The following is a 23,900-nucleotide window of genomic DNA, read 5'->3' on the forward strand; positions in this document are numbered from 1 at the left end:
AGCCATTGGGGCTATTTTTACTGCTCACAAGGAACTTCTGTTTTATAGTGCAGACTTCTTTAGCCACCCTTTAAGAGTTTTTATCTACTGGAAAACAGGATGGAGAAACCACACCTAGTGGGGTCCAAGTTGAAAGAACTTAAGAGTCATAAAGAGGGATGTGGGGGAATGAGGGCCTCTGTGAGGTCTCTTTTGTTAAAATGTAAGTTGAGGGCATTCAAAACCCATATTGTTTGAAAGCCAGGCCTGATGGAGCATGCTTATAATACCAGCTACCAGAAAGTATGAGGCAGGAGGATCTCAAGTTGAAGACCAGCCTAGGTAACTTACTGAGTCCCTGTCTCAAAATAAAAAGTAAAAAGAAGAGTCCTGGGCAATGAAATTTGGTGGTACAGCACACGTCTAACACGCATGAGCACCTCGTTTCAACCTCCCGTACTTCCCCCTACCCCCAAAGGCCAAGGATCCACAGTGCAGCCAGCCCTCACCTGGGTTCCCAGTGCCAACAGCAGTGGGTAAGTGTCACAGAGTGTCAGGGGTGGGGCAGCTCAGGGCCGCTTGCTGATTCATCTGTTAGGGTTGGGGTGCCATATGCCTCCCCCTGCTGGAGTAGAGCTGGTTCTCAGGTCCATAGCTCAGATATGGGAACATTGTTCTATAACAACAAAGCAGGACCAGGCTGGGTCAGAGGCCATTGTGCCTGTGTGGGATTAGGGTGGGGTCTTCAAGCCAGGTCTGAGCAGAAAGGCACCCCAGATGACAGGAATACCTATAGGTTCTGTGTGGGGGCCCACAGAGGCTCCCTAGCAAGACCTTACTCAAGGTCAAGAAGTCTGAGCTTGCTTTGTCCAGCAGGGCTGCATAATGGGATGATTTGGCCAAAGGCATGGTTACCAGGTATTTTGAAGAGTCTATACTTGTTGGTCCTTTATACCTCGACCTTGAAAGGGGGAGTCTTTTGCTCCTCCCTTTGCTGATGTATAAAAACCCATCATGATTAAACTCGGGACTACTGGGTATTGACCCAGGGCCCTCCCAAAGCTATCCTGTGTCTCTGTCTTTCTAGTCATCTCCGTCTATATTTCTATCTAATACTTCCTCATTCCTCTCTCCTCCCTCCAAGAACCCTTCAACAGGTCAGAGCTGGCCTCCACAGTCCTGGCCCCTCCCAGTTCCAGATGCTGGGGTATAGTCAGACTCCCCAGGCTCGAAGCCTGGGATTCTATCCCCAGCACGGCACAAACCAGGCATGCTAGTGCACACCTACAATCCCCACACATGGATGTTACCTAACCTCAGATTCCCCACTGGTGACACAGGATGTGGGGTTAACCGAGTTAATCCATGGAGAACATACAACACAGAGCCTAGCCCGTGGCAAATGCTAATGAATGTTAGATGTTATTGTTGTTACTATTATTGGTTACACTAGTGGGAGCCTGGTAGTATGAGTGGGAGAGCACGCAGAAAGGCTACTGAGGATAGCCCTGAAGGTTGAGTACTGCACAAGCCAGGGGATCAATCACTCAGTAGCCCAGAGAATGGTACCTTCTTAAGAAACAGCATAAAACCTGCATAGCAAGAACACTGGCTTTGGGCGCTCTGGGTGACCCCACTAGAATTTCAGACTAGCAGGTGCCACTTGGAAGGGATTCTTTTATTAAGGAGGTCCTGATGGGCACTGTAGCTCAGTAGTAGGGTGTGTCTCTAGCATGAGTCCCCACAAGAGAAAAACACAAAGGACAGAGTAAAGTAGAACTTTTGAGTCAGTGTGGTCACACTCTTGCATGGTGGTCTTTGACCAAATCACTCCTTTCTGAGCTTAAATTTCCCCCATTTTTTTTTAAAACCAGTTTTGAGAGACCAGGCTAGTTCTGGGATAGTAAATAAACTTCATCCTTGCAAATCTGTACTTCAAGTACTGATACTTGAAGCTCTGTAAAGTGAGAAGTCTAAGGCTACTCTTGGATGGGTAGGAAGGACTCTGATTGATTAGTAATGTCTGCACGGGGTCAGGCACAGACTACAGGGTCACAAGTCTGAACATACCTGCCTTGCTTAAATTAGCCTTGTGGTAGATTCTCAATCCTGGCTGCTGGTTAGAATCACTGGAGGAATAAAAGCCTTTGGTTCCAGGGATATGGCTGGCCATTGAGAACTCTGGTGGCCAAAGTTCCTTATAGCTGCTAGCTTTCCTGACCCTGTGACTTCACTGACCTGGGGTCCTGCATTTTGCACCTTGGAGCATGGTTTCTCTTCGGAGTGTCATGTTCTCTGCCAGCAGAGCTGGAAGGGACATTCAAGTGCACCCTCCCATTAGTCTTGCTTCTGAGCACAAACAGAAACTGAGGGCGTTGGTTACAATCAGGATGTAGAGTTACTATGATGGGCTCTTCCCAAGACACATGGAAAAACAGAGTTTTGTATCTGGGGGATCTTGTGAAGCTGAGAAAAAAGCCTTGTCTACTCTGCCTTGGACCCTGCGGTCTTTTTTGAGCCACTCTGGTTGCCCAAGGTAGGAACTTGGGATGAAGAGGTCTGCTGAGGCTCAAGGCAAGGCAGCACACCTCAAAATCACAGACACAGCACTGACCTCCGGATGCAGTGTGAGGGGAGGGGGGCGAAGAAAGCTGGCGGGGCCTCTGAGCTCCAGGGAATGGGGGATCCCGGGCCTGGAGGTGCTGCATTAGGATGTGGGCAACCCCGGATATTGACTGCACCTCCAAATTAGGAGAGGCGACACAGGCAAGGTGTTCTGGGAGTCCACCTGGCTTGGCCCCCTTCAGGGGACTTAGCATCCGGCCAGCTTTCCTCGGTCCCTCCTGTCACCCAGCCTGGGAATTTCCTGGTGGTCATGCAAGCTGTGCCTCCTGGTGGAACACGGCTGACTCCCCTTGGAGCAACGTAGAAACAATCAAATCACATAGAATTCCGTCATATTTTAAAATAAGCTTTATTTAGATTTTTTTTTAATATTTTATATTTTGCATCCATGCCTTCGAGAAACCTCTCCCACGGGAAAAGGTGGTTCTCATCTATAGTTACCCATAACTCATTCGCTATTTGACGTGGTTCTCTCAAATAAATCATTCTTAGTAACTCTTAGGACGATCTCCTAATTTCCAAAAACTGAAATGAAAAGGAATGACTAAGTCATTACCAGGAGTGGTTGCAATCTTATTTTCTTGTAAGTAAGAGGGGAGGGGGAATCATAAAAAACAAATAAAATAAAATAAAATACAAAAATTCAATGGGGGGGGGGAAGTGTTTCCTAAGATCTCCCCCGAAGCCAGCTCTGGCCTCTCTCCCTCGCCATCAGGCTGGGTTAACCAGCTGAGCTGAAAAAGAGACAGGGAAGCTCACTGGGTGTCCCTGCCTGCTCTCTCAGCCTCTGAGCTAGGTTGGGAGGGAAGAGGGGACCTGGCGGGGGCTTTTTGGCTTGTTTTAGAGGCTTTGGGCACAAGATCCTATACATTCCAGATGCTCCATCCAGCACTGGAAAATCTCTTCTTAAGAATTGAGAATGCTGCTGTTAGTGGAAATGCCACAGAGGCCACGAGGGTGTGGACTGAGGGTTAGTGGTTAAGGATCAGTAGAAAGGGGGGTCCTGGGGCAAAAGAAAGGGGAAACTGAGTTTTAGGGTGGGGCAGAACTGGCTGGAAACTCTGGGTTCTCCATGCCCTGATGAAGCCCTGTGGGGCAATGCTGCTCCCCAAACAGCCATAGGCATCCGCCAGCCCTCATGGGATGAGCCTGCTTGAGCTGCTGATAGAATTGGAGGACAGGGCTCTGGGGATTCCAAGAGAGTCCATGTGTGGCTGAAGAAACCAATTGGAAAAGAGGGCAGAGGGCTCACCTGCCAGATATTCTCCCCAACAGCCCTTCCCAGAAGGTGGGCATCTTCTCTGTTGACATCTGCCTGGCCCATGTGCGGAATAAACTAAGGATAGAGAGGCACTCGAGTGCGTGCATGCATGCGTGTGTGTGTGTGTGTGTGTGTGTGTGTGTGTGTGTGTGTGTGTGCCACTGGAGGCCTCTTACCCAGCTGACTCAGGCCCAGAGGTCTGGTCAGACCCTATGGATGTGCCCCAGGCTGTCCTTCCCTGGACTCAATCAACATGGCTCCAAAGACAGGCCCAAGAGAAGAGGAACGTGATCACTAGTCTCTGCTCACTGAAGTCACGTTCTGTATGTCAGATAAATAAATATATATAGAGAGAATATATATAGAGGAAGGCCAGAGCAGAAGGTAGGAGTCCTCTCATGCAGGGACAGCAGCCGGGAGAGACAGAAAAGAGAAAAGAGAAAAGAGAATAAGCAAGCTGGCCATCTGAGGTCCCCAGTTCTAGCCACTCTAATTCTACCTTGCACAGTGTCTGCAGCGGCATGAACACAGAATAGACAAGTCAGCAGAAATGCCCGCCTCCCGCCCACCCCGTGGAAAAATATACATTCCGATATTCACGTAATAATTTAGATAGAATACGTTTCTGCATTTGTGCAAATAAATTAAATGCAACAGTTTTCTTTCTCTCTTTTGTTCCATAAAGAAAGAAACAGCAACACAATTTAAAAACAGGCAGGCCATTAAAAAGAGCCTGTATGACCCCTATAAACACTGTAGCCCAGCCAAGGCTTCTCGGTTGGACTCACGAGTCTCTGCGGAGTGACCTTACCCTGACAACGATGACGGGGTGTTTTGGTGGTTAAAGTGACTTGGGCACACCCCGAGAACAGGGTCTGGTCCCACATGTTCACACTGAGGGGTTGGGAGGAGGGGGGACATGGAAAGCAGACCACATCCTTGGCGACATGGGCTGCAGTAGCGGCTGGACGAGGGACTTTACGAGCACAAAGTGCACACTACTTTTGTTATTTACAAATACACAGCAGTCCTTCAAGTGTTCAAGTTTCATAAAAAGGAGGAGGGAGGAGAGAGGGGGAAATTAAAAACAAAAATACAACGGATTAAACAAACAAACAAAAAGCCCCCCAAACATCGAAAAACAAAACAAACAAGAAAAACAAACACAACTGTATCACTCGGAGACAACAGAGGTGACAGAGTCACACACGGTCTGTGGTATGTACATCGATTACAGAGGTGGCGACGCGAGGCGGGCGGGGTCACATTTGTGTTTCTGCCTGTCCTAGGCGCTCGGCTACACACACCCGTGCGGGTGAATGCACCCCTGCACACGCACCCCACGCAGGCCCCGCGCCCCCATGCACACACACTCGCACGCTCCATGGCTCATCCACACACAGACACGCCCACGGACAATGGGCGAAGGGTGGTGGGTTATCACCAGTCCGCGTCCTCCTCTATGTAATAATCAGGGGCGGTACCATCAAAGAGGCCCGGGTCGAGGGACTTCCGTTGCTTCCCTCTGGCGAAGACTCGAGAGATGGAGCCGAATCCCATCTTCTCTTTCTTCTTTTTCCGTTTTTGGTCTTCAAGATCCTCTAGTGACTGAGGCAGAGGGGAGAAGAACAAAGGTAAACTCAGCTTGGTGGAAGGAAGGGCAGGGAGGAGGCTTTCCTAACTCGTGGTCCAGGTCGAGGTGAGGGATGGAGAGCATGGGTAAGAAGCTGTTCTCTGGGGCTGGAATCCTAGGAGTCTGTCCCTTGTCCTCTGGGCAAACTGAGGTTAGTTTAAAAGCCTCTCATTGACAGTACCAGAACCCACTCAAGACTGTCCCGAGTATATCGCTGATGTAAGGCGAAGAAAGACACTTAGGATGGATCCTGGCTTGACCACCATGTTGGAGTTGCTCCAGCTGCTTGGACTATTACTGTCACTTAAGTGTGCAGACTGAAGGAACATACCCATGAACCTGACCACTGCCTGACGCATCAACACATGCCGAATGCGGAACAAGGCCAGGCTAGGAGCTCTGACAATGATCTCGTAACTGGGGATTTGGGGTAGCACCTGCTGAGAGCAGATGGATGGTGCAGAGCCAGAAAATGGGAAACATCACAACATGAGAGATGCTGCCCTCAAGTTCTTCCCTGTGCATCTTTCTCACACTGACAACAAGAAAGGGGGTAGACTTGGCAGCAGCCGGGGGCCCAAAGTGCCCACTGTCTGTGGTTCACCTTTAAAGAATGAAGCGAACGGTAATTCAGAGGCATTGATGCAAGGAAGGAGGCTGGACCACAGCAGTAGGATACAGGATGTGTGGTGTACACAGTGGGCTATAGGTCAGGCAGAGAGCATGCCAACCTGGCTCGGGGTGCCAGCGCCCATGTGACTCAGAGGGGTTCAATTCCTCTCTGTCTTGGGAGTTCAAAACTGGCATCTGGTAACTGAAGGTTCAGAGCAACAAGGCTGGAAGAGTGTTGGGGGACATTCCTTTAGGCAGGAGGAGGTTAGGTGGGACTTCTGGGGAGAGGGCTCAGAGAGGAAGAAAGGTGGAGTTGCCAGCCAGACGCGGCGGAAGCAGGATGGGCAGTACAAAGTAAAGGTAAGTGAGCCGCACGAAAGAACATAGATTAAAAAATATGGGTTAATTTAGGCTGTAAGAACTAGTTAGGAACAAGCCTAAGCTAAGGCCGAGCTTTCATAATAATAAGTCTCCATGTCGTTATTTGTGAGCTGGCGACCCAAAGGAAAATCTGTCTACAGAAGAGGGTCAAGCTGGGGTGGAGGGAGGGCAGCCAGGGAAGCTATACCCACCTGTACAATAGGACTGTGCAGGCTCTTCTGAACTGGGCCGGGACTGTCGCCCTGTAGCCAAAGGAGAAGAAGATGAAGTGGCGGACACGTGACACATGACAGCACAGGTGACCCACGAGGATGGGGACGGGGTGGGGGTGGGGACGGTGGTGTCTTCCCTGGAAGGAAGCCACCAACTCCTCCAGGGCTGCCCTGCCCTCACAGTGGAGATCCTTACCCTCTGGTACTTCCACAGAGCTGACTGATGGGCCTGGGGCTCATCAGACATCAAGTCAGGGGACCTGACGGGCTCTCCTGCATGCTCTGGCCTTTCAACCCTTAACCCTTTGAGGCTTAAGTTCCTGCCTTAATTGGTCCATGTGTTCAATTAAGTATTTTTTTTTTTTTAAATAAAGACATCAACTTTAATGGAAAAAGCACCTAAGTGGGAGGGGGTTGAGGTCGGTGATAGATGCTCGATAGCAAGCCCTATGTTCTATTCACTGAAAAGGAAAAGAAAAAAAAGTATAACAACAAATTAAATAATTGACTCAGGAGACCACATGGTCACTAAAATACCCTGAAACCCACAACCAACTCCCTTCTTTTGTGGAGGGGCTGCCAGGAACTGTTAGTAGGGTGCAGGTATAAGCAGGGCTCCACCAACAATCTCTTACAGAGCTAATAACAAATAGAGTTGGGACTCAAATTTGGGGTGCCCGATTTTTCCTAGCTCTATGCTTTTTCCAGGCAGGGTGTCACAGCAAGTACACACTGGGTCCTGACTGCCTGGGAACCTGCTCACACAGGTCCAGACTCTTTTAAAATTCTTTCTTGGGAACATCAGATAGCCTGTGGGTAGGGAAGAGATTTCCATGGGTCGTCAACTATGTTCCAGTAGGTAGGACATTTCCATGGGTTGCCAACTATGTTCCAAATGGGTAGGAAAGGGACTCTTAATAGCCTGCGAATGTGTAAAAGTTTTTACTACATCTGTGAATCATGTCTGCCCTATCTGGGAGCAGACAGCCCATTGAGATTACAAAAGGCATTACTAGGGAGACTCCTGGTGGTTTTTTCTGGAATTGCAGGCACAGAATTGCCCATGAAGAAATAAACAGACCAATGAATGTCTCTTAACATCCAATCTCCCCTCCGGGTGGTGGTGAGACATGCCTTTAATCCCAGCACTTGGGAGGTAGAGGCAGGCATATCTCAGTGAGTTTGAGGCCAGCCTGGTCTACAGAGTGAGTTCCAGGACAGCCAGGACTGTTACACAGAGAAACCCTGTCTGGAAAACCAAACCAAACCAAACCAAACCAAACCACAAACAACAAACAAACAAACAAACAAACAAACAAACAAACAAAAAAGCCATCCAATTTCCCTGTACTGAGTCCTCATTTCTGCTCTACTTAGTGGTCAGAGTGTGAGGTGTTCTTTAGTTCAGTCTGTGTTGATTTTATTGGTACCAGGTCAGATCCCTTCGGACAGAGCGCTACCTGGAGCCGTTTTCTGGCTTTTTAACTTACCTATGTGCACAACTGCTGAGATGGGGACTAAAGGGGGTTTGGAGAGATCTGTCAAACGGCAGTCCAGACTGTGGTCCAGACTCAAGGTGTGCAAACAAAAATCGACTCTGCAGGCAGCTGCGACAGCCCCTTTGTGAAGTAGTGTCTTTTCTAAATATGTATAAGATGCCTCAGGCAGCAGGTACGTGCTGAGGCTGGGAAGAGGCTGGTCTGTGTCAAATGCAGTTCTGGGAGTCCTTCTGTGGGTGGATCTGTCAGCAATATTCTGTCCCTGAGGTCACCAGGAGAAGGTCAGCATGGCTCTTAGGAAGGTGCTCCTGTTTGGGGGTGTGCGCATCTGCCAAAGAGTGTCTGCTAAAGACCGAGAATCTGCACCTGCGTGGTAGGGGTAGGGCACTCTCCACTATGATCCTTTCAGCTGAAAAATGGGTGACAGAGACCTTGGAGTGGTCTTCCTTGCTCTCTTGGTCTGTCAGCCTCATCCCCAAGACTGTGGACAAGAGAAGTCACACTGCTCCGGTCACAGCCTCTGGAAAAGAAGGGACCCTAGCCCTGCCATGGGCAATGTGTAGCCTCTGGGCCAGTAATCCCAAGGCCACCCAAGCAGGCTGGAGTGCCTCTTTCAAGTTTAGTCTTTGTGGTTTTGTGTATGTGTGTACGCACATGTGGGTTTATGTGAGTATGTGAGTGTGCGTGTAGCCCAGAGGCCAACCTTAGCGTCATTCCTCAGGAGCCACTCACTGTATTCTGGGACAGGGTCTTTCACGGGCCTGAGCTCACTGAGTAAGACAGGGCTGGCTGGCCAGGAAGGCCCAGGGACCCTCCTGTCTCCACCTCCTCAGGGTTGGGATTACAAGTGCACACCACTGCGCCTGGCCTCTTTATGTGGATTCTGGGGACTTTCCTCTACTTTCCATGTTTGCCCAGCACACACTTCAACAACTGAGCCCTCTCCTCAGCCCTTGTAGTCGAAGCCACTTTAATAATAAGCACTTTTCAAGCTTACTGTGGACGGGGAAAAAGGTCCCCTCACTTGTACCCAGGAAAGTCGCTGTTTTTTATAACCTTACGGACTTGTTTATGGGTTCTCATAGCACGTCCCTCTCCTAAGTATCCTGAATAAATAATCACAAAGTTAGCAAGTTCTGTTGGTTAATAAAGCAATAGTAACTTGAGTTTCTGAAAATGCCTCCTGGGGCTGGTGAGATGGCTCAGTGGTTAAGGGCACTTGCTACTCTTGGAGAGGACCTGGGTTTAGTTCCTGGCACCCATGTGGTGGCTCACAAACCACCTGGAACTCCAGTTCCAGGGGAATCTGATGCCCTCTCCTGGCCTCCATGGGACCATGCACACACACGGTGGTATACTGACACACACATGCAGGCAGAACACTCATGCATATAAAATAAAAATAAAAAAATAAATCAGAAAGAAGGAAAACGTCTTCTTAGGCATCTGAAGATACTTGGGTGTGGCATCTCTGTCATTAGGACATGGCAGGGAAGCCCTCTGGGTTATCAACTATGTTTATGGGACAAAAATTCCAAGTGGTCCCCACCTCTGACCTTCCACGCCTCTTGGAGGCTGACATGGTTTTCAGCCATCCACTGATGCCGGGGCCATCAGCATGGAGCCTGCAGTGGAGTGGCTAGGGTTTCAGAGAGTCTTCCAAAGGTTTGTTGTATTGGAACCCTTGTTCCCAGTGTGCTGATATGGGAAGTAATGGCACCTTTACAAGTAGAGCCTGGCAGGAATCATTTCCTTTATCAGTTTCCCAGCCTCAGTCATTCTGTTACAGTACATGAAAAGTGGACTAAGAGAGCCCACCTGGAGGAATCACGCCTCTTAGCTGCTGGGGTCAGCACTCAATTACAAATGTTTTTAACTAAAAAAGTAAGACCAATTCACAGGACCTCTCTGCAGAGGACAAACATGTCCCCAACTACTGGAGTCTTAAAATGAAAACACAGCCATCCGTTTCATTCCAGGGTGAAAGATGTGAGCGGGTGCTACAGGGGACAGGTGGTCCTGTAGTCAGGCCCAAGGTCCCAGAGAGGGCCCAAGATGGGGTGCACCGGGCGGGGTTCCAGGCTGCGCAGGCCCTCCTCACCCTCCCGGACACAGGAGGAAACAGGCCTCATTTCTTTCTCTCCCCACATCCACCGCTTCTCGCAAAAGGAAAGAACAGAACGGGAAATGCCTTCGCCACAGCGTTCCCTGGGTGGACGAGAGGAAAGAGCGGGCACATCTTTATCCCACCCCGTGGCCCCGCCATTTCTGGGCAGGGCCCAAGCGCCCAGGCCCTGCTGCTGCTGGCCTTACGTTGCAGAGGGAGTGCGTCCGGTGTCGTGGGGAGTTGATGTCGCTCGGGGTCGATGACCGGTCACCTTCAGCAGCAGATGCATCGGAGATGACGGAAGGCTGCCTTGAGTGGCAGGGGCTCACCCTGACCGCTGGAAAACAGGGACAGCTGGTGAGTGTGCGACACAGGAAAGACAACCCGATACACCCATTGGATGGACAACGACGCTGAGTCAGCGAAGGTGAGTGTGGTGGCCAGCTCTTCCCTTCTGCACCACAGACCTGCTTGTTCTTGGGGTGGCTGCTGGGGAGACCCTCCCCCTTCCTTCCGATCCAGCTCAGCCCCTCCTCACCTGGGAGGTGAGGGCCTACGAAGTCGCACCTGAATGGCTATGTAACCCTAACCACAGCTCAACAGCAGAGTTCCAGACAAGAACCCTGCAGGCCACTGCCAACTCCTTTCTTTCCCCAGTCTGTGAAACACAGCCAAGTCCATCTGCTCTCCTAGCCCATGTCAACTGCCATCTGTTCCCTTGAAGACCAGGGTAGCCTCCCTGCCTCCACTCCTCACAGTGAAGCCAGATTACACTCCTCCTCCTGATCTATGAAGCCTGGTGTGTGTAAACCCTGTGCACTTCAGCAGCCAGGGCTCAGTCACTCACTCCCTGAGACACTTGTGCGTGCACATGGAGGCCAAAGATTGACAGATGTCTTTCTCTATCACTCTCCCCTTTTTAAAATTCACCTTTATTTATGTGTATGTTGTATGCTTGCTTGTGTGTATGTGCACCATGTCTGTGCAGTACCCGTGGGGGCCAGAAGAGGGCATCAAACCCCCGTGGAACTGGAGTCACAGGTGGTGAGCCTCTGTGTGGATGCTGGGAACTGAACCCAGGTTCTCTGCAAGAACAGCCATTGATCTTAACTGCTGAGCCATCCCTCCAACCCTCTCTACCTTATTTTTGGAGACAGGCTCTCTCACGGAACCTGTAGCTCACTGAATCACCTAGACTGGCTGGCCAGTGAACCCTGGGACCCTTCAGTCTTTGCTTCCTTAGGGTTGGGATTACTGGTGCGCACTGCCATGCCCAGCTTCTTACCTCTGAGGACTGAACTCAAATCCTCATGCTTCTGCATCCGGAACTTTACCAAGTGAGTCACTCTCCCAGTTCCCTTTGCCGGTCTTATTGCCAGACTTTACACATGCATTGCCTGTCTGGTGATGAGTACACCATGTGGTCCTTACATGCATTCACTTCCTGGGCTTTCAGTGTCTGGCTCTTTGGAGGCGCTTAATAAACTGTGGTGGACTCAAAGGTCTTGCCCAGAAGCCATAGCTAAGAAGCCCACTGGGCCCTACTGCACATCTCTCCCACAGGTCAGTGCCAGCACCACACAGAGGGTACATTGCTACCTGGGCATCCACTCTATGCAAGCATTTCTGACAGACAGTCCTTGTTACCAATGACCGTGTGGCCCAATGGGAAAGCTGCTGGTTGGCCGCTCTGAATCAGTTCTAATCTAGGTGAGTTCCTTTACAGGTGGTACAGTCCTGGGCATGCTTCTCACCCTCTCTGAGCCAATTCAATTATCTGAACCATGGAGTTGCCTGTGCTGCTTGTTTTTTTGTGCCAACTTGACACAAGCTAGAGTCACCTGGGAAGGAGTCTCAACTGAGAAATTGCCTCTTTCAGATTGGCCTGTAGGCAAGTGTGTGGGGGCATCATTTTTTTGAATGATGATTGATGTGGAAGGGCCTGGCTCTGTGGGTGGTGCCACCCCTGGGCTGGGTGGTAATAAGGAAGCAGGCTGAGCAAGCCATGAGGAGCAAGCCAGGGAGCAGCTTTCCTCCATGGTCTCTGCTTCCATCCCTGCCTCCAGGTTCCTGCCTTGAGTTCCTGCCCTGACTGCTCAACATGAAGCTGGAAGCTCTCAGATGGAACAACCCTTTCCTCTCCGAGTTTCTTCTGTCATGGAGCTCACCCCAGCAACACAAAGCAGACAGGAACAATGCTGGGGACAGCCCCTCTGCAGAGTAGCAGGCGTGAGACGCACGCTTACTGTGGTGTGCGCAGCAGGAAAGGGGAAAGGAGCCGTGTACCAAATGCCTTCCCAGCAATGGCCTGGTGTGGGGGTGGGTGACCCCCATCAGGTAAATACCGAGTTACAGAATCACAGACGAGCCGGGGGAAAGGCCAGAGAGAGGGCCTGGAAGCGTCTGAGAAGACATGTTTAATCAAAAGCTCCAAGGGGGCTGCAGAGGAGGAAGGGCCCGGACGGTGGACCCCGTGGCCTGGCTAACCACAACTCCTGGTCAGCCCCACCAAGGCAAGGCCTGGAGCCACAGGAGCAGTGGCCCAAAGCAACACCATTCCATTAATTCCTGAATTGTTGCATACACTGCCCACGCACCTTTACCAGCACCTCTGCCTCCTGCCATCAAGGCGGACCAGAGGCTGGAGGGCCACCTGCACACCTGGATCTTGGGACTGACCAGGTAGCTACCCCTGACCAGGCTCAGCATCCCTGCCTAGGGGCAGAGCTGAACTTATGTTTGATAAGGTCTTCAGTTCTGACATAGCTTCAAAGGCCTGCAGATCCCCCAGGGCATCGGGGTGGGGGGTGGGGGGGGACACGGGAGTATTCTTGCTTAGGTCAGCAAAGAGCAGCTCCTGTCTTCTCCATTCAGTGGAGGCAGGCTCAGAGTCTGTTTACAGAAGGGGGTCTGAAGCCCTGTGTATCCCCTGTCAGTGCTGACAGGAAGGGGCAGCTAATATTTACCAAGGCCCTGACTTGAGAATTCTGTACACTTTACCTTTCTGGCAGTCCTGGGGCGGGGGATCAGCAAACAGACACATAACACATGCTGTGCATTAAGAATCCAGCATCCCTCATACCAAAGGAACAGATGACCCTTGTATCGGGTCAGAGGTCACATCCTTTGAAAGTGGCAGAGCCAGGGTATGGTCTCAGCAGTGTGAACCCTGTGCCTGTGACCCTCTCTCTGAGGTTCAACTGCCTTACCCTACACGCTCCGCTACAGGCAGCCCAGGACCTGTGCAGTTGTCTGTGGCCTTGTGTGAGCAGCTGGAGGGTCAGCTTTACTACAGCCCCTAGAGGAACCCTTAAGAGAGTCCGGTGGCTCCCACTGGTGCACAAGGGGATGGCAGGAGTGTGTACCACAGACAGTGGGAATGGATGCCAGGTGCTCTGCTAAGTACCTGGAGCAAACACGTGTGACATTTATACCTTTTCTATATAATCTACGGACTAGCTATGGCTGTCAGTCAAGGAGCTCAGTACCCTCCCCTGATGAAGGATGCCTGGGTGACCCAGACCGACTAATCAGAACACTGGCTCTCCTAGACATTGTGATTCGTTCAGGGGTGGCCATGTAACCCAGGCTGGCCAATCAGGGTAATTAGTTTTACTTCTCCTTAGGCACAGTTGAACCTCCGGACCCAGCTATACCTGAAGCCCATCTCTTAGTGGGCTGAGTTAGGAGAGTGTCCTGTGATGCCCCAGGCTGATGAAGTGTGAACCAAGAGCCGCCTTTCCCACGGGGCCCAGGGCCCTCCCTTATTGCTGGACCAGGCTGGGCAGGACTCACCTTGCCGGTCTGTGGGGTGGGGAGGGTGGGAGTGGTAGAGCGTCTGCTGGCTCTGACGGATGGCGGCAGTCAACGGGAGGTCGGCCTGAACCACCCACTCCTGGTTGCCATTGAGCACCGTCTCGCCAGGCATGGCGAGTGAATGCCGCTTGGGGACATCCTTGGTCAGTGTGGCTAAGGACTGCTTGGCCTGGAGCAAAAGCGGGAGACAGGGAGAAGAAAATGTAAGCAGAGGGGACCTCTCATGCAGTTGCCTGGCACTTCTTACCACCATGGCAAGAAAGCCAAGAATTCTACTTCCACACCAGTGGGCCACCAGCCGTGTGGTGCACGCCATGTGCCTGTAATATAGGTCTCACCCACACTCACCAGGGTCTCCCCTTCAGCTGTCATTAAGAGCAAAGTGAGACCCCCCTCCCTGTATTGGGGAGAAGGAAGCAAGCACACACTCATCACTTCTGGGTTCTCCAAGGACAAGCAAGGATTCTTGGTGGGTACATGTGTATGCATGTGTGTGCCGGCTGCAGGTCAATGTTAGGTGTTGTTTCGCAGGAACCTTGTTTTTCTTTGAAACACAGTCTCTCACTGAAGCTGGCTAGCAAGTCCCAGGGATCCCGTCTCCACCTTTTAACACGTGTTCTAAAGAACTGAACACCAGTCCTCATGTTTGAGGTGCAAGCACCTTGTCAGGAGAGCCACCCCGACCCCAGCCGGGATTGTGACGGGCCTAAGAACATGGGGTAGGGGGTATGTTCTTGGGTAAAGCTTGTAAAATGCAGGTCTGAGATGAGTTTGGGAAAAGTGAAGGTCACGGGCAGGAAGGCGGCTAAACACCCCATGATGCACAGGACAGCCGCACCACACTTATCCAGCATCTGTCGGCAACAGAAAAGGTGGGCCGCCATGCAGAACGCACACACTAAATATTAGTTCAGAAGAGGTGAGCTGGTGGAAGGCTGGTATAATCTGGGCTCCAAGGGACAAGGCCCATATTGGGGGTACTGCCACAATCATGGCACGACATGTGGGGTTGGGGGTAGCGAGATTGCCTCTGCAAAGGTCTTCTCTCTGTCCTGCCTCAGAGACCTCTTAGCTTGGAGTGATCTTCTATTCCACCCAGGTAAGTGGGGTTTTATCAGACAGGATCTTAAGTTTGTTGGGTAAGAAAAGGAGCATGCATTAGACATGGAATCATGCATACTCTTTCGGTTACTTGTTTTCTACGACAGCACTCCAGGATCCTGCAGGCCAGAGGAGGCTAATGAGGAAGGGAAGGAGACAGGGAAAGGCCCATCATGCTCCCCACCTTCAGTTTTTTGAGATAGGGTTTCTCTGTGTCACTTTGGTGCCTGTTCTGGATCTCTCTCTGTAGCCCAGGCTGGCCTCGAACTCACAGAGATCCGCCTGGCTCTGCCTCTCGAGTGCTGGGATTAAAGGCGTGCGCCACCACCGCCCGGCCTGCTTTCCCCTTTTGCAAATATCCCAGGCACATACACAGAATGAGAGGACTGCCCAAACAAACCCATAGAACCAGCAGCCTTTTGGGGCAGCACAAGAAGAGGCCCAGGCGTGATGCCTTCCCATTCCCACTGCTTTCTCCTCCGGGTGAAGGACCTCACCTCTGGCTGGGTCAGGAGTGGGCCCTTTGTGTGGAGTAGAACATCACTACCTGACAAGTGAGAGATCCCTTAGGGCTTCCGTGTCTAGATCTCTTAGCACTAGACCCAAGAGCCTCTCACGCTGTCCATGCAGGTCTTGAACTCTCTGAGAAAGATTTCCAGAGAAGAGAAAGAAAGAAAATCTCTGGGCAGAGGTGAGCTGCAGAGGAGGCAGGCATGAGTTCACTCAGGTTGTGTGGACCATCTCCCACCAGCAGTCGACAAAGCATGTCTGACTAATCACTTCCACTACATACAACTCCTCTTGAGCTCTGACCCCCACCCCCCACCCCCGCACTTCTCCTCTCTGGGCCTCCATCATCCCTTGAGTACCCCGAACCTGGAGCATTGAGCTCTTGGGGATTTCTAAGCTTGGATGAATATGCTCGCATGACCCAAGTCCAGAGAGAGCTGAGCTTGACCTCTGCTGCTCTGACGTGAGCATCCCTTGACTTCCTACTACACTGGTGGGTCCTGGCTTCCTCCCAGAATTCCCGTGCGCTTCTGCTAGGCACTGCAGCTCTGTTGCCTACAATCTCTGCGACTTGTGCTCTGGGAGAGGGCTCCCTGTGTCAGCCTTGACCTCGGAGCAGAAAGGTCTGGGGCTGTCCACAGCACAGCCTGAAGCCTGTCAAGTGATGAAGGGGATGTGCAGTCAGAAGGACACCTGGAGGAGATGGAGCCATCACTGGTCCATGTAAAGCACTTCCCTCTGCCTCTAGGAGGATATTTCCTGTAATGGTGATCCCAGCCTGCAGCAGCAGAGGGTCTGAAGGGGGTGGGGGGAGGAGCTGAGAGTTTTTGGTCAGAGCGAAGCAGGCTTGAGTGTGTCTGCACGTTGGGAGCAGAAGCCAGAGGGGCTACTTCCTAGTATAGGGAACACCAGGGAACCCATAAGATACTGAGGCCAGGGCTCAAAGCACCAAGATGGGCTTCATCTATCTGTCCACAGGGACTTGGGTGACCTGGGCACACAGGGTCTTTCCCACCCACCCTGCTCAGGGCTGCAGGAAGTAACAAGAGAAAAGTGGAGGCAGTCTTCCTGCCTGGACGGCCTCACCACTAGGGGTCAGCATAGCACAAGGCAGCGGCCTTGTTCAGGGTGGCTTCACTCTAATTTTGCAATCTTGCTGTCACCATACACAGATGCCATGGTAGCTGTTTCCTTGTGATTGCTTTACATCCCCTCCCCGAAGCCCTACGGGGCATATGCAGGGATCCCTACGTAGAATGGAGGCCGAAGAGGTCAAACATCCCAACTGAGGTCTGTAACTGCATTAGCTGGTGACGGCACCCTGCAGGGTAATAGATCCCACGACTAAAGAGTCACACAAGGCGGGCAGGGGAGGGGGTGGCTCACTGGGTAAAGAGGCTTGCTGTCAAGCCTGATGACCTGAGTTCAATCCCAGGACCCACATGGTAGAAAGAGAGAACCAACTCCAACAAGTTGTCCTCTGATCGATCTCTCTCTCTCTCTCTCTCTCTCTCTCTCTCTCTCTCTCTCACACACACACACACACACACACACACACACACACACACACACGTAAATGTAATTAGGCCTTGAAACATGCCTTCTTGTTTCAACGGCTACCAGTGATTTTAGATTATTGAAAACAACAACAAATCCATCTTTTTTTCACTTGATGACCTAAGAAAGACAATTTTGCTATAAATACATTTGGACCAAAGCCTTTAGATAGCCTGCACAAATAAATAGTTGATACACATATAGGTGTATGTTACATACACATATATAAATGTATAGATAGGTAGATATTGTATAGCTAGATATTGCCATTTGTAATCCTAGAGTCAGAGATGTTATCATTTTTTGTGTGTCTCTTCCCAGATATTTCCCCAAGCAATTATGATTATTCTGAATCACAATATGTCCTCTCATCTCCCCACTTTCTAGCAGCTGCTTGGGGAGTGTGTGGTCAAGGTGAGGCCTTTGAGGCCTCCTAGGGTCCCTGTGCTCCTGGGCTTGAGGAAATCGGCAACTCCTGAGTGAGCTGTGGCCCGCGGCTCTCCCTTAGCCTCATGACCGTCTTCTCCCCCAGGGGCTCGGGTGGCCCAGGTTGCTCCTCAGTTGCCAACCTCAGAGCTCTGGCAATAGCCGGGGCCACCCCAGTGCACGGCGAGCTCACCATGGCTAGCTCGGCCTCCAGCTCCTTCATGCGGTTGTCCTTGAGGTCCAGCTGGGAGCGCAGAGCGGCGGCGTGGTCCGTGGCCTCCTTGGCCTGCCGGCGAAGCTCCCACTTCTCCCGCTCCAGGAGGTCCTTCTCCTTGGCCAGCGCTTTGACTGCGTCTTCGCTCTCCTGTGGCGGGGGTGACAGAGAGGGGAGGGCGGGATGCAGGGTGGCTGGCACAGGGGTGGAGGGCTCATGGGGTGGGCAGGGAGGTGGGGAGCCCCCGCACACGGCTGGAATGGACTCCCTTAGAGAGCTCTTTCCCCATGAGTAAACCTGGGGAAGGCACATCTCTATAGGGAACACGGGGGCGGAGCGAAACATGACGTTTTTCAAGGATGGAACAACTTCATGTGGGGAAAACAAAGTGTGATCTGATAAAAGTAGGGATGAGGGATGAAAGAGTTTTTTTGTTTTTTAAAGGTGTTTTGTGTTTTTGTTGTTGTTGTTTTTTCGAGACAGGGGTTCTCCGTGGAGTTTTGGTGCCTATCCTGGATCTTGCTCTGTAGCCCAGGCTGGCTTCGAACTCACAGAGATCCGCTTGCCTCTGCCTCCCTAGTGCTGGGATTAAAGGCGTGAGACAATGCTGCCCGGTCAGGCATTTTGTGTTTTGAGTCAGGGTCTCTATGTAGCCCAGGCTAGCCTCCCACTCTCTCTGTGGTCGAGGACAATCCTGAACTTCTGATTCTCCTGCCTCCAATTCCCAAGTGCTGGCCCAGTTTCTGTGGTGCCAGGGATGGAACCCAGGGCCTCACACACGCTGGGCAATCACTCTGCCAGCTCCACATTCCCAGCTCCTGGTGCTGTTGTTCCCCATCCATCCTGTATGCATTCTGGGATGTCCCTGTGATCTGAAGCTTCACCCCGAAGCTTCTCACTCCCTAGGACCCCTACTTGCACCTCCTCTTCCAAGAAGCCTTCCTTGATCATCTGCTTAGGGTGACCACCTAGTGCCCTCTCCAGCCAGTCCTTCCTCATACCTGACCCGTACTCCACCAACAGATATCCGAGGCAGACACAGCCAGACAAAGCTGTTTGTATGATCCAGAGTGGAGCTGACCACCCTGGGAGTTCGGTAAATGCCACTCCGGGAGCTGGCTGGTGATCCCGAGTTAGGAGAAAGACCCACGAGGACCCTTGGGATCCTTTTCACCTCTGAGTTTTCGCTTGTTCTGCTGGTTGTGAGCAGAGGAGGGCCCTGGGCCAGGTGAAAAGGGTCTGCAGGTGTTTTGAAGAACTGGAGCCATGTCTCCACAACATTGTTCCCAGGGAGAGGTCAGCAGGCTCTGCATGCCTGCATTTGAACTTCACACCCACCCATGAGGTAGAGACTCCAATTATTTATTCCTGTTTCACAGAAGAGTAAACTGAGGCTCAGAGGAGAAATGCCCTCAGCCCGCTGCTGATCACAGAGGCAGGAAAGAGACCCACAGAACTCCTTCCCTGGCGATCTGAAACTTGATGGGGCCCAGGGGCTATGGGTGGCTGGACCGTACAAGGGCAGGACAAGGCTAGGACAATTAAGGCCTTGCAGGCTAGGTTAGGGGCCTGAGGTGGGCAGTGGAGAGAGGCTACAGGGGACAGAAGGGGTGGTGAGGTGGTGGCCGCAGAGGATTGCCCTGTGTCTAGCTCTGATCTGGCTGCCTGGCCTGTGATGAGGACACCTCCAGCTGGCTTTGTGGACAGTCCCCAGCTGCACTCAGGGGACAGGGCGTGTGTCTCTGGCACAGTTTTCTGGGACATCGTAATTCTGAGAATTTTCTGGTCAGGCCAAGCCCTATGTTTGTCAGCAGCTTCGAGTCCCTGATGTGCCCACCTGCTCCAGTTAGGGTCTGTGGGGGTCCTAGAGCCAGTGGACCCCGAGAGGTTGAGAGCCTGCAGCCCAGTGACTGGGGATCCAGAGAGTTCTATTAATACTGTTCATTGGTTCCTACATAAGATGCAAATCATGTGTGTCAGATAAAACCAGAGCTTCAGCTTCTACGTAGTATCTCTAAGTATGTGGTAGAGAGCCTGCCTCGAATCCCCCAGTCAGGGCTGAGGTGCCAGTCCTGTTGTAGGCAGCCTGCCTAGCCCACATAAGGGAGGTTCTGAGTTCATCTGGAACACCACAAAATGAATAATCGATCTTGATCAGTCACTAGACCCTTAAGTGTCTTAATCTTGCTGTCTGCAAAGTGGGCCTGGGCTGCCATTGACTAAAGGTCATTCAGATGCCACTCCTCTGGCTTTCCTACCCTGAAGGCACACAGAGGGCAGCAGCTGGACACACAGCAGGCACGTGGCACCTGGACCTGGTGCTTAGAGCCATTTGACCCGAGAGGAAGAGATTTGCATGCCGGGGAAGTGACAGCGAGAGTCATCAGCAGGCATGTGACAATCGCGTCAATTCCAATCCAGCCTCTGCCAACTGGCCCCTAACTACAGCTCAGACGTGGCTGGACCCACGGTGCTGTCTGCCACCACAGCATTGTAGTGCCACTCAACCTTTCTGTCCCCAAAGCTGCAGGCTGAACTGTTAGGTATGAATCAGAAATGCCTGTCACAGGATCCTGTTCTGCAGGCTTGTTTCCCCAGTGGGTGGCACTCTCTGGGGAGTGTGACACCTTCAGGAAGTGGGGACAGGCAGGCAGAAGTAGGACCCTAGAGGTGAACCTTGGAAGGTTCCATTGCTGCCTCTGCTCCTGATACAGCACTCTGCGTCCGGTGTGCTTTCCTCCAGCCTTTCTACTGTTTCCAGGTCAGCCATGATGTGAGTGCCTCCATCGCATGCTGCCACTGCCACTAACTCCACTACAGTCCGCCCCCCCCCCCCCGCCCCCGCCACTACACACTCCCACTGTCATTAACTCCCTGACAGCTCCTTCTCCCTGATGGTCTGAAACTGTGAGCCTAAATAAGTCCTTCCCTCAAGCTGTTCCTGCCAGGCATTGGGGACACAGTGACACACAGGGAACACATATATGACCAAATGTTTCTACTTTCAGGTCCATGAACTCAATAGCAGCCCTGCCCACATGCTATGTGGAGGCCAGAAGCCAGTTCTCCCCTCACATCAGGTGAGTTCCAGGAATTGAACTCGGGTCATCAGGCTTGGCAGCAAGCGCCTTTACCCGCTGAGCCATCTCGCTGGCCCAGTTTTTCTGACCTGAACAACAGTAGGTGAAAACACCTCAACACAGTGGCTCACAAAGGCCCCTGAGTGGGGCCTGACTTACACCTTGGAGGCATCTACTGCACACGCTACACAAGTCTTTGTGGACCCAAATCCCTCAGTCACGCAATCCACAAGCTCCTCCTCATCCCACGGAGCCCAGGGTGGTGAATCTTGACTGTCAATTAGACAGGGTCTAGACTCACCTAAGAGATAGGTCTCTAGGTGGGTCTGTGAGGGGGTTTCTAGAAGGGGTTAACTGAGGTGGGAATTCCTACCCTGACCACCCTATGAGCTAGAGCTCCAAACTGAATAAAAAGGAGAACGTGAGTGAAGCATCATCTCTTTGCTTCCTGATTGCAGATGCAACATGACCAGCCACAGGACCTCTCTCCCACCGGGATGGATTCTATCTTCCAACCAGGCTCCAAAACAAACCCCTCCCCCATGAAACTGGTATGAAAACGCTGGTCAGGCATTTCGTCACAACGAGAAAAAGGAAGTAATTAATATAGACCCCAACTCCTGTGCCACCTCCTCAGGCAGCCTTCTGAGCGCCCTCTCTGCAGGCAGAATGCCCTGCTGTCTCCCACTGCTCCTGGCTGACTCCGCACACTTCTGTGATGGTGTTATGGATGATGCATAGCTCATCGGGCTGGGTGCTGAGTGCTCAGTATCTCGGTCCTCACAACAGTTCTGCCCTTCCACAGAAGGGGAAACTGAGGCTCTAGAGTGAATGGGAGGTTCAAGGGTATGCCCAGAGGAGCAGGGAACTGAAACAGCTGGATTCCCAAGTCCACAATATCCAGGCCTGTCCACCTAGGGACAGAGGGCCCAATTGGGAGCTGGGCTGGTTTCCTTGGAGTGTCCAGATTGGAAGCACACAGCAGTCTCCAAGAGTGCTTTGAGATTCAAGGCAGAGACTGTACTTGGTCAAGAGAGGAGAGGAGGACTGTTTATGTCTGAGTGGGGAGGGCAGGGGCCGGAGACGGCAGGGGCCGGAGACGGCAGGGGCCGGAGCTGACCTTACGGTGCTGCTCATAGTTACGGATGAAGTCTCGCAGCTGCTCCTCCCGGCTCTCCAGAGTGGCATACAGCTGCTGCATTTGGCTTACCAAGTCCGTCTTCTCTCCCTTTAAGCGCTTCCGGTCGGCTTTCATGGCTGTAGACAGGAGAGAGCGTCAATTAGCTCCTGCTGCCCTAGCTGATCCTCTGGGTGCCTTTGGCCAGGTGAGGAAATGGGGTTCACCCACTCTGTGTCCCTCCTGGACCCCCTGCACCACTGCAGTGTCCCAGAATTGGGACCCAGGCCTGCTGTGTGAATGGCCCTTTCTTGTCACTGATTTGACGATCTACAATGGAAGCCCCGCTAGACTGCATGGCGGCCACAGGGGCTCCTAAGAGGGGAGGTGGCAACCCTGAGGTTGAAACGAGCCCCAGGGTCAGCCTTCCCCCCCCCCCCCCGAGCCCACAGAACAGCTCAGTTCCATCCAAGACTCTCTTGTCAGCCCACCTGATTTCTAACATGTAAGGGGTTAATTACACACAAGATAAGACACCAAACAGCATGGGCCACACAGGGCTGGACTCTGTCAAATTAAAAACTCTGTGCCCCACAGGGAGACATGGAGAACAGGAAAAGACAGCCCACAGAAGGGAGAAAATACCTGCAAATCTCATATCCAATAAGAGACATCTATAATATAAAAATATAAATCCCAAGCCGGGCGGTGGTGGCGCACGCCTTTAATCCCAGAACTCAGGAGGCAGAGGCAGGCGGATCGCTGTGAGTTCGAGGCCAGCCTGGTCTACAGAGTGAGTTCCAGGAAAGGCGTCAAAGCTACACGGAGAAACCCTGTCTTATCTTGGAAAACATGTAAACACACACACACACACACACACACACACACACACACACACACACACCCCATATCCCAAGCCAGCAAAATGGCTCAGCTGGTAAATGTACCCATGGTCAAGCCTAACAACCTGGGTTTAATCACCAGAACCCACATGGTGGAAGAACAGAGCTGAATCCCATAAACTGTCCTCTGACCTCCACATGTGCCCTGTAATGTATATGTGATGTGTGTACATACACACACAAACACAGACACAGACACACACAGATACAGATACACACACACACACACACACACACACAATTAAATGCAATAAAAATGTAAAAAATAAGTTCTCACAACTCAACAATAAAAAGACAACTGCTGGGGCTAGAGAGAGGGCTCAGCGGTTAAGAGCACTTGCTGCTCTTGGAGAGGACTGAAGTTCATTTCCCAGCACCCACCAGGCAGCTCACAACTGCCTCCAATTCCAGTGGCAGGATTTCTGATGCCCTCTTCTGGCCTCTGTGGGTACTGCACTCATGCACACTTATTTACACACACACACACACACACACACACACAGAGCCATATAAGTTTTTATTTTTTCTTAAAGACACCTGTGAGGGTCGATTTTGAGTGTCAACATGATAGCAATGAGAAATGTCTGGGAGATTAGTGAGCACACACTGGGTGTGTATGTGAGGGCATTTTCAGAGGCCATTAGATCCTGAGGGCATTGACTTCATCAGTGGCTGGATTCACAGTCTGAATAGAGTATCGGGAGTGGGCAGGGCTGTGGAAGCCAGGGCCTAGGTGGAGGAGGTGGGTTGCTCAGATCAGGCCCCCGTTGGCCCTGGCCACTTCCTGCGGCCCCCTGCTTCTCTACTGTCTCGAGGTGAACAGGCAGGCTCTGCCATGTCCATGCTACCAAGGTTTCTGTCTTATGCT

At 51.8% G+C, this 23,900-nt stretch overlaps 1 protein-coding gene across 2 annotated transcripts in view; it reads right to left on the reverse strand.

The window, feature by feature from the left end:
* Kazn (kazrin, periplakin interacting protein) overlaps positions 1-23,900 on the reverse strand; it is a 390,355-nt gene that overhangs the window by 32,310 nt on the left and 334,145 nt on the right. The window contains exons 3-8 of one of the 2 annotated variants that reach the window (XM_059255339.1): positions 22,134-22,270; positions 17,913-18,083; positions 14,105-14,294; positions 10,516-10,646; positions 6,683-6,733; positions 5,350-5,473 (exon numbers count right to left, since the gene is read on the reverse strand). In XM_059255339.1, the coding sequence (XP_059111322.1) occupies positions 5,350-5,473; positions 6,683-6,733; positions 10,516-10,646; positions 14,105-14,294; positions 17,913-18,083; positions 22,134-22,270 (804 nt within the window). Of the gene's footprint in view, positions 1-3,395; positions 5,474-6,682; positions 6,734-10,515; positions 10,647-14,104; positions 14,295-17,912; positions 18,084-22,133; positions 22,271-23,900 lie in introns of those variants that run through there. The other variant, XM_059255340.1, reaches the window with a different exon arrangement.

The sequence above is a fragment of the Peromyscus eremicus genome, chromosome 2 (genome assembly GCF_949786415.1).
Source record: "Peromyscus eremicus chromosome 2, PerEre_H2_v1, whole genome shotgun sequence".
NCBI lineage: Eukaryota > Metazoa > Chordata > Mammalia > Rodentia > Cricetidae > Peromyscus > Peromyscus eremicus.